Raw genomic sequence first — 14,128 nt, 5'->3', positions numbered from 1 at the left:
GCGCGATTTATCTGTATCTAAACGTCAATGGGCTTCTTATAAGAAAGCAGTTCGATTCTCTAACACGCATCGACGACGCTTCGTTTCCGAAATGCCATCTTCCTCTTAAAAGCTTTCTTTAACCAACAACTTTATATCCGATCGCAATCGTATTACGAACTCCGTCAAGAGTCAAAAATCGTCTTAACGATTTAATATCTCTGAAACGTTTCATTTAATGGAATCTCGATAAAAAAATTCCACATGGTAAATAAACGTAATCCAACACGAATAGCGGAGGAATATCGATTTGTCGGATCGTGACGTATGTGTATATGTTAACTGCGAATCCAAGTTCTAATTGTGAGTAAAAAATCACGTCGACGGCGAGTTTAGTGAACTTCTCTCGGCAGCAAGATCTTCGAAGGCTGAAAGACACCGCGGAGAGTTTGAAATTCAGCGTCGACGAACGCCGACTTTTTCTTGGAAGAATAATATTTTCTTACGACGAGGAGAGAAAGGAGGAAAACACTTCTCTCCTTCTCTCGAGCTACCGCGCCGATCAATGGTGGAAGTGAATCCCGCCCGCGAGTCTCCGCGATGAATTTTTCCGCGGCACGCACCGACGAGCACGGGATTTAATGGCGGGTACGTTGCACCCCGGACATAAATTTCGCGATCAAAGTGCATCGCGTCGTATCGAGGCGAACTTTAAGGATTTTATGTGATTAAGTTCTCCGCCATTACTGTCCCTCCGTCTTTTATCCTCCTCGCTCTCGCTCTCTCTATTTTCGTCCCTCGACCGCGATCCTTTCGTCCGCCGCAATCCCTTTCCCTTTTTCCCTTCGACCCGCTCTTTCTTCCCTTGACTTTTTCCACGATTCTTGCGCCTGCATCGATTGCACTCCCTCTACTATCTTTTAGTCGCGCGCCGCTTCCTAAGTCAGTCGAATGCGACGCAATGGATACCGGGGTTTTATCGAGTTCGACTCGGGCACAGACGACAAATCGTCCAAGTTTCAAGTATTTTCAAAAAGAATCTATTCTACAAAAATATCCCTGTCGCGCGTTCTCGGTAATGGTGGCACGCGTACTACCGAACGGAGAACGAAAGAGCTGGCTATAAAATACATGTGCATAGATGCATTTACGAAGTCTTCAGGTCCGTAGCAAACGGGAATTCGAAAAGAACACGAGGGGTGAGAGATGAGAATGCAACGACATAAGAATGGCGATGGGCGAGAGTGAGATGGTAAGATAAAGGGAGAGAAAGAGAGATGTAAAACGGCTGCTCTCACGTAGCCAAGTTGCTGCCAGTTGTTTTCTCGAGGGACAAATTTATCACCGCGTCTCTTGCACGGCAAGTTTGAGAAGTCAAAATCAAAAAGTCGTATCATATGCGATATCTCGAATCGGTATTTCCGTGACTTCAGGTCGTCGCTCGAAATCCCGAAAATACATGGGTACGTATATATATTATATACACATATACATGTATGGTCGCTCAATTAGCGCGGGTCGACCGATTCCCGCACTCGACCTACTTTGTGTAAGGATCTTGACCAAGTTTCTCGTATCCGGAATATCGGAGGCTTCCAACCGCGAAGGGAACGAAGCTCCCGTCGTGAACCACGACGAGTACCGCGTAACGAGCGTCGTTGTTCCGAATTGAGAGATGTTTTTTACAAAACGTGAAATGTATTTTTAGCGTGCTCATAGTACCCCCCCTCCTCCCTCCCGTAAATAAACGATGAACAATTGCGAGGCGAACGTGAAGGAATGCGAAGAAACTAGCTCTAAAACGAAAATAGTTTGGAAAAAGTTCTCGTATTTCAGAATAAATTTCATTTTTTGCAGCTTGACAGATACCTTCTTATTTAATAAACAGAGTTGTCATTGTATAATATTTTAAATCTGGTTTTAGATTTTAATTAAATAATCCAAATATACTATACAATAATAGCAATCTAATAAAATATCTGCATATAAATTTGGAAAATTTTCTAATTATCTAAAAATATCAAAGAGAAAGAGAGATACATAAGAAAACATAGATTGACACATAGGATAATGTATAGCGCTCGTCTTGCCTTTCGTTCATTAAAATTTACGATTGTTTTAATTTCTCTCTCAAGCATGTAATATATTTATAGGCCTGTTTTTTTAGCTACACTGCTGCACTAGTGCAATTAGTTAAAGTGAAAGAAAGTATGTTTGTCTCTTTCTAATTTATTGCACTAATGCAGCAGTGCAGCTAAAAAGAATAGACCCTATGTCACCTCCTGATAAAGAAAATAATATCGCTCACGTGCGACAATTCGAGACATAAATTTGTAGAATATTATGTAAATTTCTATGCTGTTTCTTTCATAGAAAAAACATGAAATAGACATCTTCAATTTATGAATCAACTAGCTATTTATGTAATGTATTTATTTAATGCACAAAAAGTATGAACAACCTAATAAAATACATATGTTAAATAAATCAATATCGCGTTTCTTGTACCATATAAAATTCTCTACCATTTAAAAATTTAATAAGCTCTTTGTTTTTTTACGAAATTCTTTACAATTTAATAAGTCCTCGAAATTTAATAAATCTTTCGGTTTTTAATTAAAACGCACTTTTCTAAAAGTCAATAAAAATCAAAAATATCACGAATCCGGTATTAACTCTAGACGTATTCAAACTAGGATATTTTGAAGAATTTCTGTAAAGAATGAATCAATGAAATACTGCTCCGCAATTCCCAGGGTGTAGAATCCGAGGTACGGGAAAAAACGTAAAAAAGACGAACCTGTAATTTTTTCGCCTCGGCATGACGAAAGGACTATGACGCGTATTGTAATTTTCACACGGTTACGAATCATCCGGAGGCTTCGGGGCGTCCGACGTCGCGGTCGAAAATTGTGCTAATCCCTTTAAAAACGACCCCCATCCGCGTCCCGGGAAGTGTGATCGGCCGGCGAGGCGTAAGTAACAGGTAGGTAGGTAGGTAGAACGGTGGAGGCCACCGGCAACGTACACGAGGAGGAGCGAGAAGGAGAGAACGGCTGGAAGAACAAAAGCAGCAGTAGAGCCACAGGCTCCACAGGTGCTCTTGTGAGCGGGTTTCCGTCCGTTTGGATAACCGCAGACCAGTCGCCAAGGCGTTAGAGCAAACACCGACCGAGGCGAACTTTCTAACGCTATATTGCCACCACTGTGAATCCCTCTCTATAGTCTAGTCCCCTTAAGACTACGATCTTCGAGCCGCTCTCTACCTGCCAAGTCGCGTAAAACTGCCTGTAATCTGGAAACGCAACCCTCCCAAGAAGTTTCTTTTTACCTACAACGCGGCTCGTTGAAGATTCTCCAAGTTCGAAGAACAAGGTAGTTATTGCTTTTAGAAAATGCATCTCAATAAAAGTTGATTCCTTTAGGTCTACTATATATTTTAATAATGTATTTTTATAATATTGCCATTATTAGCCGAAAAGTTGGAATTTTGAAATCTGTAGTCGTATACGCGCGCATTAGTCTTTAGAATTTTATCGCGTATTGGCATTTATATCTATGGAAGAAGATATTTTATCCTGGTACTAAAAGGATGCGCGTTGAGGCGCTTTCGTAAATCCGTCGATTTTCGCCCTGTCGACTCCGAGCACGGCTTTAAGCATCTTTCTCACCCCGCGTCGTGTTTACTACTCGACGGCCATTAGCGATTGCTTGGTGGCAAGTCCATACAACATCATCTCTAACACAATGCGTTATCTTGCTGTCATACATAAATGTAAATATTATTCAATTAAGAAGAGCAAATTAACTAATAAATAATTTTTGACATGCAACGGGTAACAAGCAATTACAATAAATCCTTTGTTATATTTAAATTAATTTTATAGCTAATAAAGACATTCGTGTATTTAAATTCGACGAACCAAAAATTAAAATGATAATTAAAATTAAAAGCAAAAAATATAAATATACGATGTAATGCATAATTTGCAGAAATTGGTAACGTTTAGCTTTTTTATCTAATTTATTTAAAAAATACTAATTATATGATATTTTTACTCTATATGTAACATTATATAATATCGCTGGATGGACGAATATCATAAATAATTAAATTTACATAAATAATTTTTTCCAACTTTTATAGCATATTTTTATAATTCTTTGTTCATATTGTTGAAAAGTCTATAAAATGGCACGTGCTACTCTTTATTCCGTTTTACGTGCTCTATATTACATATGATGTTGGTCCACATCAGAGAAAGGTTATCGGTTATTATCAGACTTCTGACGCGCAATTTCATAGTGGAACAAGTATCCGGACGAGAAAGGAGAATGAGGATCGCGACGAGGATCGTTTTACGAGCTCCGACGAACACGGATCAACAATCGGAAGATGATAGCCGTCTCAATGAGCGCCCATAAACCGACTTTATCGAAGAGGGAGAGTACGGAGTAGAATATATCTACCCGAGGAAGTGCGAATGCGTCTCTCATATAACGGCACCTGCGGCTCTCCTCCACCTCCTCCTCCACCTCCTCCTACCTCCGAAGCGACGTAGCCGAATAACGCTGGACCACGCGTCGCCGGAATCTGATTTACAACACGCTACCACGACGCCAACGTAAACAGGTACCGGCGCGCGAGCATATCGTCGATATATAAATCGTGAGACGTCGTAAGTTTCGGAACCAAAATGGTAATGGCAGTTGTGCAATTCGGCGACGGCCTGTTCAACGCGCTCTACGAATTATACGTGCGCGAGTACAATAACGTTTGTCAATTTCGGTGCGAATTTTTCGCAAAGTTTCTCGCGCGCGACATAACAGTAGAGGCACCATTCGCGGCGATGATATATAGGGGAATTTTCTAACTGGAGTAAACTCGCGCGATACATTCATATTCATCGATCGCCGCTATCAATAAGCTGCGATATCTGGGATAACAACCTTGATTTGTAAAATCAATACCTTGAATCTTATTGCGTTAACTTATTAATCTATGATATAAGAAAAAATTTTTTAGATTACTAATTATCAATTAATAGTTAAATTCATCGATAGGGAATTACGATATTTTATGAAATCTCATAATATCGTCATAATGAGAAAGATAAGTGGGCATTTGTTTTTTGTCGATATTTGTTATATACATATATTCAATTAATATTTCTCTCGACACATGCACGTCAAATGAGAAAAAATATTATTTAAACAATTTATATCTTTCCGCAGTTTATTTTTAGACTGATATCGTGTGTCAATTTTATAAGGTTTCGAAATATATTTTTCACCTATAAAAATATTAGTTGCACCGAAATCGATTGCAAGATCCACGGAGGCGTCCTGCCATATTTGCTTCGTGGATTGTAATTCTGACTGGCGAGATTAAATTTAAATTCGGTGAATTCACCAACGTCAAGCACTGCGTTCGCACGCAAGGCGTGAACGTCATATTATTTTACATTCCTTGTCGATTTTTACGACGAGACGCGTGTTGTAAAAATCAATAAGGGGGATTCCCATGCGATGGGGAAGCGCGTAGGAGCTGTAGGGTCTCTCGCAACAGCAGCCCATAATCGGGCAACGCCGTTTTCCCTCTATTACTATTTCGTTATATTATTGCCGATAAAATATCCGCGGAAAACAAGGTACCAAGTTTTTACGGTCCGGAACGGCGTGTGCTTATTTACGCCGAAGTAAATTCCACGCGACGCCGTTTGCGATGCCGTTTGTTCGAGATCTTTAATTGAGGTCCGAATGCGCGAGAGTCAGTACGAAAGCATTTCGTGCCATTAATAGTCGCGGGCACGCGGATCGTAAGGAAATGCGTAAATTCATTCGCGATCGTTCCGCGAGTTGCGTCGGCCGGCCGTTTTATGCAAATTATTCCCAGCGCGAGCGTAAACCTCGCTAAACTAGGGTCAAATCCACCGCCTTGAGGAGCCACGCATATATTTGCGCTTACTCCGGCACTGCGAATAAATAATGTACGACCATGTCCCGTAAACGTCAATCTCCGTAAAAAACATGCACCTTGTCAGCCGGGGTGCCGCAACAACACCCAACATTTCGGCAAGCGGCCTTTATACGCGGCCGTATCGGGTATTTACGGCGGTAGGTGGAGTAAGTAAGGTCTGTACCACCATGGCGACAATAGCCATGGCGACAATACAACCTGTCTCTCTCTCGGTACGCGAGAATATGGCGTATCCGCACGCACGAGAGCCACGCCATTTGCGATAAGCGGTGAATCGTATGCGGAGGCACGGACGCGGTGACACTTGAAACTTCAGGGTGACTGAGTCAAGGCTCCCGGCACTTCTGCGCCGGCCGGCCTCTCGAAACCCCATCGCGCTAAGACTCTCGCCGCCAACGAAAATAAAGCGGCTCATAATTCACAATGTGAATCTGGAAACCGGAGTCGACAATAGAAATAAGATATTAATCTTTTAAGTTATTTCATCACGAGAAACTATCTTTATTTTCTCTATCTTCCCTTCGACAGTTTCCGTTTTTAACTTACCAAAGCTAAATTATATTCATAGATGGAAATTTACAATAGAAACGTATCACGCATGCTTTTCTAATTCAATCAGCAAAGCTTCACGATCCGTTTTTGTCCATTGCCTAGTCATGACAAAAAAGAACGGATGAAGAAGTACGAGCAGGTAAGCGTCGAATCGCGATTGGAACGGCGCCAATTCCTCCCGTGGGATACGTGGATTTGAAATTCAACGCGATGAAAGGTTCACCTCCCTCGCGCGCTTTCGGCCGCATCCAACTCGCTAAACTAGTTCGACCCTGTAATATACGCGAGGGCCAAGGTATATATCCCAGTTCGCTAACCCAGAGACCGTAAGCATTGGCATCCTTTCAAGTTTGGCAGGTTCGGCATCCGTTTAATTTAACTTCAGCTTTCAATCGGAGTAAAAGTATATTTTTTATCAATTTTCATTAACACTGGAGTAAAACGATGATCAACGAATTTTTAATTCACGAAAGAAAAATGTAGAAAATCTTCTTTTATTTTTTTTCTACAATCTTATTTTCATCTTTTTTTGTTATACTAACAATTCTAGGAAATAATTGCTGAAAAACTTGAAAATTTGTTATACTATCTCAATTATTTATCTTTATTTCTTCGAAATTGTCACTTCCCTTCACTACATTCCCTCGATTTACACAAACAATTAAAGGTCAAATAAAAATGTGTTTGAATATTTGTATCAAAATCAGGACAATTTAATAAAAATTTAATAAAAAAAATTTTATATAATTAAATTTTATATAATAATTCGCAAAACAAAGTTGACGTCTTGTTGTAATACATTAAAATCTTTAAAAAGTAATTTCGTTAAAATCATTGCAAACTAACTCTGCTTGATATTTTACGAAGCAAGTGAATCAGCACTGAAAAAAAATCTTCGAAAAACGAAACGTTGAATTATAACTCAGTTTCTAGAGAGATCGCGATAAACTCGATCGATCCGGCGCCATTTTCTCGGGAAGACACACGACCGGAAGAAATCGCAGACAGCCCGTGGGGTACGGATGTTTGTTTCCACCACTACCGAACGCAAGAATCGCCCGCGGGTCGACAAACGGAAGCAGATTGATGCGCAATGGGGCGATGACGCGTTAATCGCAAATTCCTTTGGAAATCGTCCCCTCACGCAATGTCGAGTTCAGTTACGGACCTTTGTACTGTGTCAGGGAACACTATATGTAGGGGCAAGCGAGGACGTAGTTGACGCGGAAATATCGCGGAGGGTTTCGCTTTTGACAAGACCCCGCGAGGCGTAAGGACCATCACTGCGAGTACGAATGCGAATCGCGAGGGGTTCGAGATCCTTCCGGCGGTCCTGGACAAAATTCACCGACGACATACCGAATAATACACGCACAAATTATACCCTATATAGCCTAATGCTTGGTATAAATTTTTTACAGAAGACTTGCATATTTCACTTAAACATAAAGCATGTAATTTAATTAATTATGAGTTAATTAAATTGGACCAGAAATTCTCCTTCATTAGCGGTAAATCATGACTATTGTATATGTCTTTCTGTATCTAGCAAAGATATAATTAGTACAAAAAAGGATAACACGAGTTGTTCGAAAACATGATAAGATTTATAACTATGATATGTAACTATACTATTGTACTATGTTACGTAATAATTTTAAAGCTATTTATTTTATTGTGTGATATATAGTAAATCTGATGATGCATATTATATATGCATGTAATATAAATGTGTACGCGAATAATATATTTAAGATACTAAAAATTAGATGTTATTTTTGCACACTTCGTTTTTTCAAATTTGAGTTTATTTCGGGAAGCTTAAATTATGTAAAAGCAAACACAGATAACATTACGAAATGTGCTTGGAAAACACACAATACAATCAGTTTTACAAAATGGAATATCAATAGAATTTAAAATTCTAAAATTCCTTTATTCCAGAATTACCATGCCAATAATGTCCCGTTACATCGCATACATAGCGATTTAAAGTGAAAATACCAGAGGAATTAAATGTACATATGTATCGTGTCATTTACAATTAGTCTCTTTGATATATCTGCTCTTCAATCAATGTCCCCGAGTGACCTACCTCGAAGCTCGCATTTATTTTTCGTATTTTCGGCGCTCGAACAGTATGTTCAATTGCATTAATGCATCCGTACAATTTCTCTATGCAGCTTGAGCTAAATAGGAGGTCAAGCAATATCTCCGCGCCGTAAATGCCGTGCATTTCTCGCGACTCGTTAACAATTCGAGCAGCTAGTTGCGCGGAAAGTAAAGAGATTGCCAAAATATGTGGAAGGAAGATACGCGAAACATCCGAGAATAGAGCAAAGAAGGAAATGAATCTATCTCTTTAATCTAGTCTTGGGCCAAGTGATCGTGTCGTCTAATCATGAACAAATTTTCGCTCTTTTCTCGTCGCCGACTCGAAATGGAACGCGAAAAGGAGACGGTTGCGTCACGATTAGAATGGATTTCATCGTCGCGATTTCAGGCGAATTTCAGCGAAACGAAACCGGACACGATAAATCTGCGCGCGCGATGTCTCTTCTGCGATTTCCTCTTCGCAAATTGCGAAAATTCGAAGCGATCGCGGGGGCGGTTGAGACGCGTCCGCTTATCGACATATTCGTTCGCCTGAACGCACTTATTCGGAAATTCTAAAGGTCAGCTGGAATGAGTCCGCGTTTGTAAAAGCCACCATAAATTCGCCAGAATATTATCACGCACGAAGGAGAACGAGCGAATTTCCGCGTTATTTTTCCTCGGCCATGAGAGACTTCTCCGAGAATATCATCTCTACGTAATTTTTTGGCGAAGTTGAAACTTTGTACGCGAACAAAATTTCGCGACGAGCTCCCATTTATGCAAATTTATCCATAATACTGACAATGAATTCCAAAACGTAAACGACTCGTGAATTTTTTTTGCACGGTTTGAAACTCCTTCGCGATTCTCTCGCGATCTTCCTTCGTCGAAAAAAAAGAAAAAAAGCGCGTTACGGGGAGAGGGGACAGCAAGGCAGACAGCGCGGCTCGTACACTGACCTTATAACGAACATGTGTGTCCCGTGGTCCCTGGATGGACAGTCATTGGGTCTCACACGGGGTGGCTCGTAGTACTCAGACGACGAAGCTTCGAATATGTATCCACGCACGCACGCAACGTTTTCGCACGATCCTGACGCAGTTATCTCGCGACGGTCACGCGTGCGAATTACACGCGTGCGTGCGCCGTGCCGTCGTACGATCCTCGTGGCGTCCGGTGTTGGGATCCTCACCAAAAACTGAACCGACCTCACGATTCCGCGGTACTTCACGATTTCGCGGTATCTCACAATCTCGCGATCTCCTCGAGTTTCACGCCAGTATAACTTTCCCCCTTGTCTCTTCTTCTTCCTCCTCTTCGTATTTTTCCTCGTTCGGGACACCGCTTCTTCTGCGCGCAATCGCTTCTTTCGCGCCGCGAATTGCCGATAAAATGAACTGCCGCGTCCCGTGAAGAAACTAGGAAAGTATCGGAGGACGACGTTGGAAGACGACGATGACGATGACGACAATGATGACGAAGATGATGACGACGACAACGACGACGACGACGGTGTCTCGTGGCGGTGGTCGATAGCGCGGCGCTCTACTGACGTCGCGACGCCTCGTCGTGTCGTGGCCCGCGACTCCTGCCCGCCCGACCCCCCGTGGCGACCCACGACGCCCTCACTCACTCCGGAACAACCCGGAAACTGACGAACCACCGCCTCCGCCCCCGCAAACTACCCTTATTTCGTGCCCCCACTTGCAACACTGCCACCACTACTGCCGCCAGCGTCGCCGCCGTCGCCACCGACATCGTCGTCGTCGTCGTCGTCGTCGTCGTCGTCGTCGTCGTCGTCGTCGTCGTCATCGTCGTCGTCGTTGTCGTCGTCGTCGTCGTCGTCGTCGTCGTCGTCGTCGACGTCGACGTCGTCGCCATCCGAAGGACGACTCCGACTTTTGCACGGATGAGGTATCTACCGACAATATCTCTTCTTCTCCTTCCTTTCCATCTCTGTCCTTCTTCCTTTCCTCGATATTTCGGAATGACTTGGATTCGATCGCGTCCGATACCGAGGGATGAGACGAAATTCCGACAACGGCATTCTAGAATCGCGACTTTGTTACCGTCTTGCATCATGCGCGATAACGAGTTTGAGAAAGAAGACGTTTTCGACTCGTTCTATCACTAATGCGATTGTTGTGCTATTTGATCCGTAAAAATGTAATAAAAACAGAAAGCAAGTTTCATTTAAACGATCGCTAATTTTGTTCTTATATAATGGATATCCCGCGAGTATTTACTGAGAGTTATGTATAAATTTGATAACGTTTACGTTTATGAATTGAAAAAGCGAAAGAATATAAAATGCCTGGGCACGACAATAAAATTGTACTCAACATTTTTTCTGTATTTCATTAGAATAAAAATATTAATAACGGTATTAATTGTCATGCAATGTTACAAAATATTAATATATTGCTATCATGCAGCTTTGATAACATATCGATGCAAAATCTGTAAATTACATCGCTATAAAACATTGTCTAATGGAAATGATATGGTTTGCTTTTTTCATCCCTTCGCTTGGTGAGAGTAGTAATATTTCCGCGCAATAGAGCCATAAAAGCAAAGGGGCGCAGCAAAAAGCCACCCTTCGTGTCACTTCGGAGAACTTTCTTCGTTGCGTGTGCGTTGCGTGCACGCAAATCGCGCAAGAGCGCGGAACGAACAAGGAAAAACCACCGAAGAATAGCGGGAAGCAAGAGAGGGCAAAAATCCGCGGGCAGTCGGCCGACCACGTGGGTGCCGTCACCGTTACCCCCCGTGTGGCCATGTGCCAAATAACTCACTTGGCACGCGTAAACAATTACTCCGAAACTCATATTATCGCGTTACATTATCGCGTTACATATCTCACGCGTGCATCGCCGCGGGATGCGCCTTCGGTGTCGTCTTGTAGTTTTACAACTTGCGATGATCCAACACTTCGGCAGCGAAAAGCTTCGCTGGAACTTGAAACAGTAAAAATAGGGCCAACGTACGCGCGATCAAATTAATCTCGAAAGATGAAGGAAATAAAAGTAAACATTGTTGATCATTTTGATAATGATGGAATTTCGACTTTCTCTTTTTATCAATAATGTGCAATTAATATTTATATCTCTGATGTTAGTACGCACTAGTGGATTACTTTATTATTGAAATTCATGAAACTGTGCAAATATATCTCTATGAATCATTGTCCGATAACGCAAACTTGCAATTATATAATCGTTCATTTTTCTCGGTTAACATTCTTTCTATGCCTGCGGCTCGCTGGCGGACTCTCCGTATCAGCAGATCGATTTGGGCAATCGCCAAACTCGATTGCCGATATCGTGGGTCAAGATCCGCAAGACGACCCAATGTATGTTTCAAGTAAACTCGATAGGTTTAAGGGATTGGCCGAATCCGTCTTTAGTTTCCACGGAAAAAAGATACCATATTCTGCACGTGTATCTGTAGATATGTACGGGTCACTGTGCCACAAAGTTTACAGGAGTTAGTCGAAAGAATGCAAGCCCCACGTTCCCTTATACGCTTATATACGCGCGCATCACGTTAGAGTTATTTATGATGATACCTGTACGCGAATATCGCATTTGATTTACGTCTTCAACTTGACAGTGGTATTTGCAGAAACAACATGTAATGCCAGCGGCATAGTTTATTTGTTCATTGGTTTATTCCTATTTTTAACGGACGACTTTTAAATTACTAACTATTATATATCGGGAAGGAGTCGTGACGGCAACAAATCAAATCTATAATTTTACAATTTTGCAATCAAATAAATTTCATTATTTCAATCATCTAATAACAATAAAAATATCATATTGGATGTTCTTAATATTATCTGTTATCGGGTTGTGACTTTTATTTATCGATTGTGTAATAAACAGTCACTGCCCACCACATAAACTATGAAAATGGATGGCAAGGCAGATGATTTAGTGGATAAACTGGATCGAGTGGGGACCACACACGATGCACGGTCTCGCACCTCCGATCAAAATTGTATGTTACATTGTTGAGTTATTCCTCGAAGTGAATATTTACAAGCGCTGCGAATGATTTACGGGTTGATTGATATGTTCGAATATTGATTAAATTTTGAGGAATTTTATGGCTCAATATATGAAGCCTGAAACATGACATAACATGACATATCATTTCAATTGTCTCGCGTTTATGACTATGACAAAAATGAGAAAAACTGATAAGAAAATATGTAATGTATTTTATAGGCAATACAACAGCATATGTATTATAAATACATTATCTAACGCAGTTGCTGCAGTAGGCTTCTCAAATAAAATTTTTTATCAACAAGAATTATTATTTTATTAAAATTGTATGGACAATAAAATTAAATTCCTTTTAAATTTATTTTGCTATCGCAAATTTCCTTGCTGCTTGTATTTATTTTTCCGATAACGAGTTATTTAGAGCTCCACGCTTCTAAAGAATTAATTAATAATAAAATTATTAAATTATTAATTAATAATAAAATAATTATATATATTAGCAAAAAAATGTACTTTATATCATTATAAAAAAAGTATCATTAAATATTTGATACCTCAAAAAATTCATACATAGAATCAATAAAAATAATATATTTGTGTATATAAATTTATATGTGAGTTTGAATATACGTTGTAAATCAATAAAATTCGTCGTAGAATTATACTTATATCTCTCTGTGATCGCATTTCTTTTTTATTAAATTGCGGTTCGTTTTGCGTGAAGAACGCGCGATATATTCAAGAGCAGACGAAACTCTCTTCGTCAATTTTTCTTATTTTTGGCCGAGCCACACTATTGTGATCAGCATTCTATTTCTGGCCGTCGAATTCTAATTTTGCGAGGGCGCCAGTTGAGAACAAAAACTACGAAAAGAAAAGCGTGGGCGAGCGGTTCATTCGTGTCTCACCCATCTTGTTCTTCCTGGAAGATTTAGGCCGTACGAATAACGACGTAAAAGAGGATCATGATGAATTCTAGCATCCCCTGTTTTTCGAATTTTATGCAAAATACCGATTTGTTGACATACAGCACTTTTAAGCATCCGCAAAATTCGTATGATGCATGGTTTATTTAGCGAAATTCTATTTTTTTCAAATCACATGTTCATTTTAACTCTAGTACTATTTTCCTTTGGAATTTAAATCTCTACTAATCGTGTTCTCATATTTTTTAAATTTACAACGATGCATGTTGATAATTTTTATTCTCTGTGAATGTAACTCTTGTCAGGACGGATATTATAGAACAGATAATAAGAGATCACAAATATAATCTTCAAACATTTACTGACAAGTTTATCTTCATAATGCTCAGTATCCGATAACCACTATACCATGACCTTCCTCGAGTGACCTCTGACCTTCAGCATTGCCGAAAGACCATCGAGATTCGACCAATTTCACGAATCGCCAGCGACAGACGGCGGGTACTGATGTTATTCTGCAGACGATATTCCTATCGCGATATTCCCATCATCGGCTCGACAATGCAAAAGGTTATCGGCAA

At 40.5% G+C, this 14,128-nt stretch overlaps 1 protein-coding gene across 3 annotated transcripts in view; it reads right to left on the bottom strand.

Moving 5' to 3' along the window:
• Nucleotides 1–14,128, bottom strand: part of LOC105250422 (fibroblast growth factor 17) — a 129,646-nt gene that overhangs the window by 98,307 nt on the left and 17,211 nt on the right. The window contains exon 1 of one of the 3 annotated variants that reach the window (XM_011256511.2): nt 9,568–10,215. The exons of the other annotated variants lie outside the window; for them this stretch is intronic. Coding sequence (XP_011254813.1) covers nt 9,568–9,581 — 14 coding nt within the window. The 5' untranslated portion in view covers nt 9,582–10,215. Of the gene's footprint in view, nt 1–9,567; nt 10,216–14,128 lie in introns of those variants that run through there. 3 annotated transcript variants of the gene reach the window in all.

This window comes from Camponotus floridanus, unplaced genomic scaffold, assembly GCF_003227725.1.
Source record: "Camponotus floridanus strain SB8 unplaced genomic scaffold, Cflo_v7.5 scaffold1, whole genome shotgun sequence".
NCBI lineage: Eukaryota > Metazoa > Arthropoda > Insecta > Hymenoptera > Formicidae > Camponotus > Camponotus floridanus.
The sequence above is the reverse complement of the archived record's forward strand: the minus strand, read 5'-3'. Positions and strand labels throughout refer to the sequence as shown.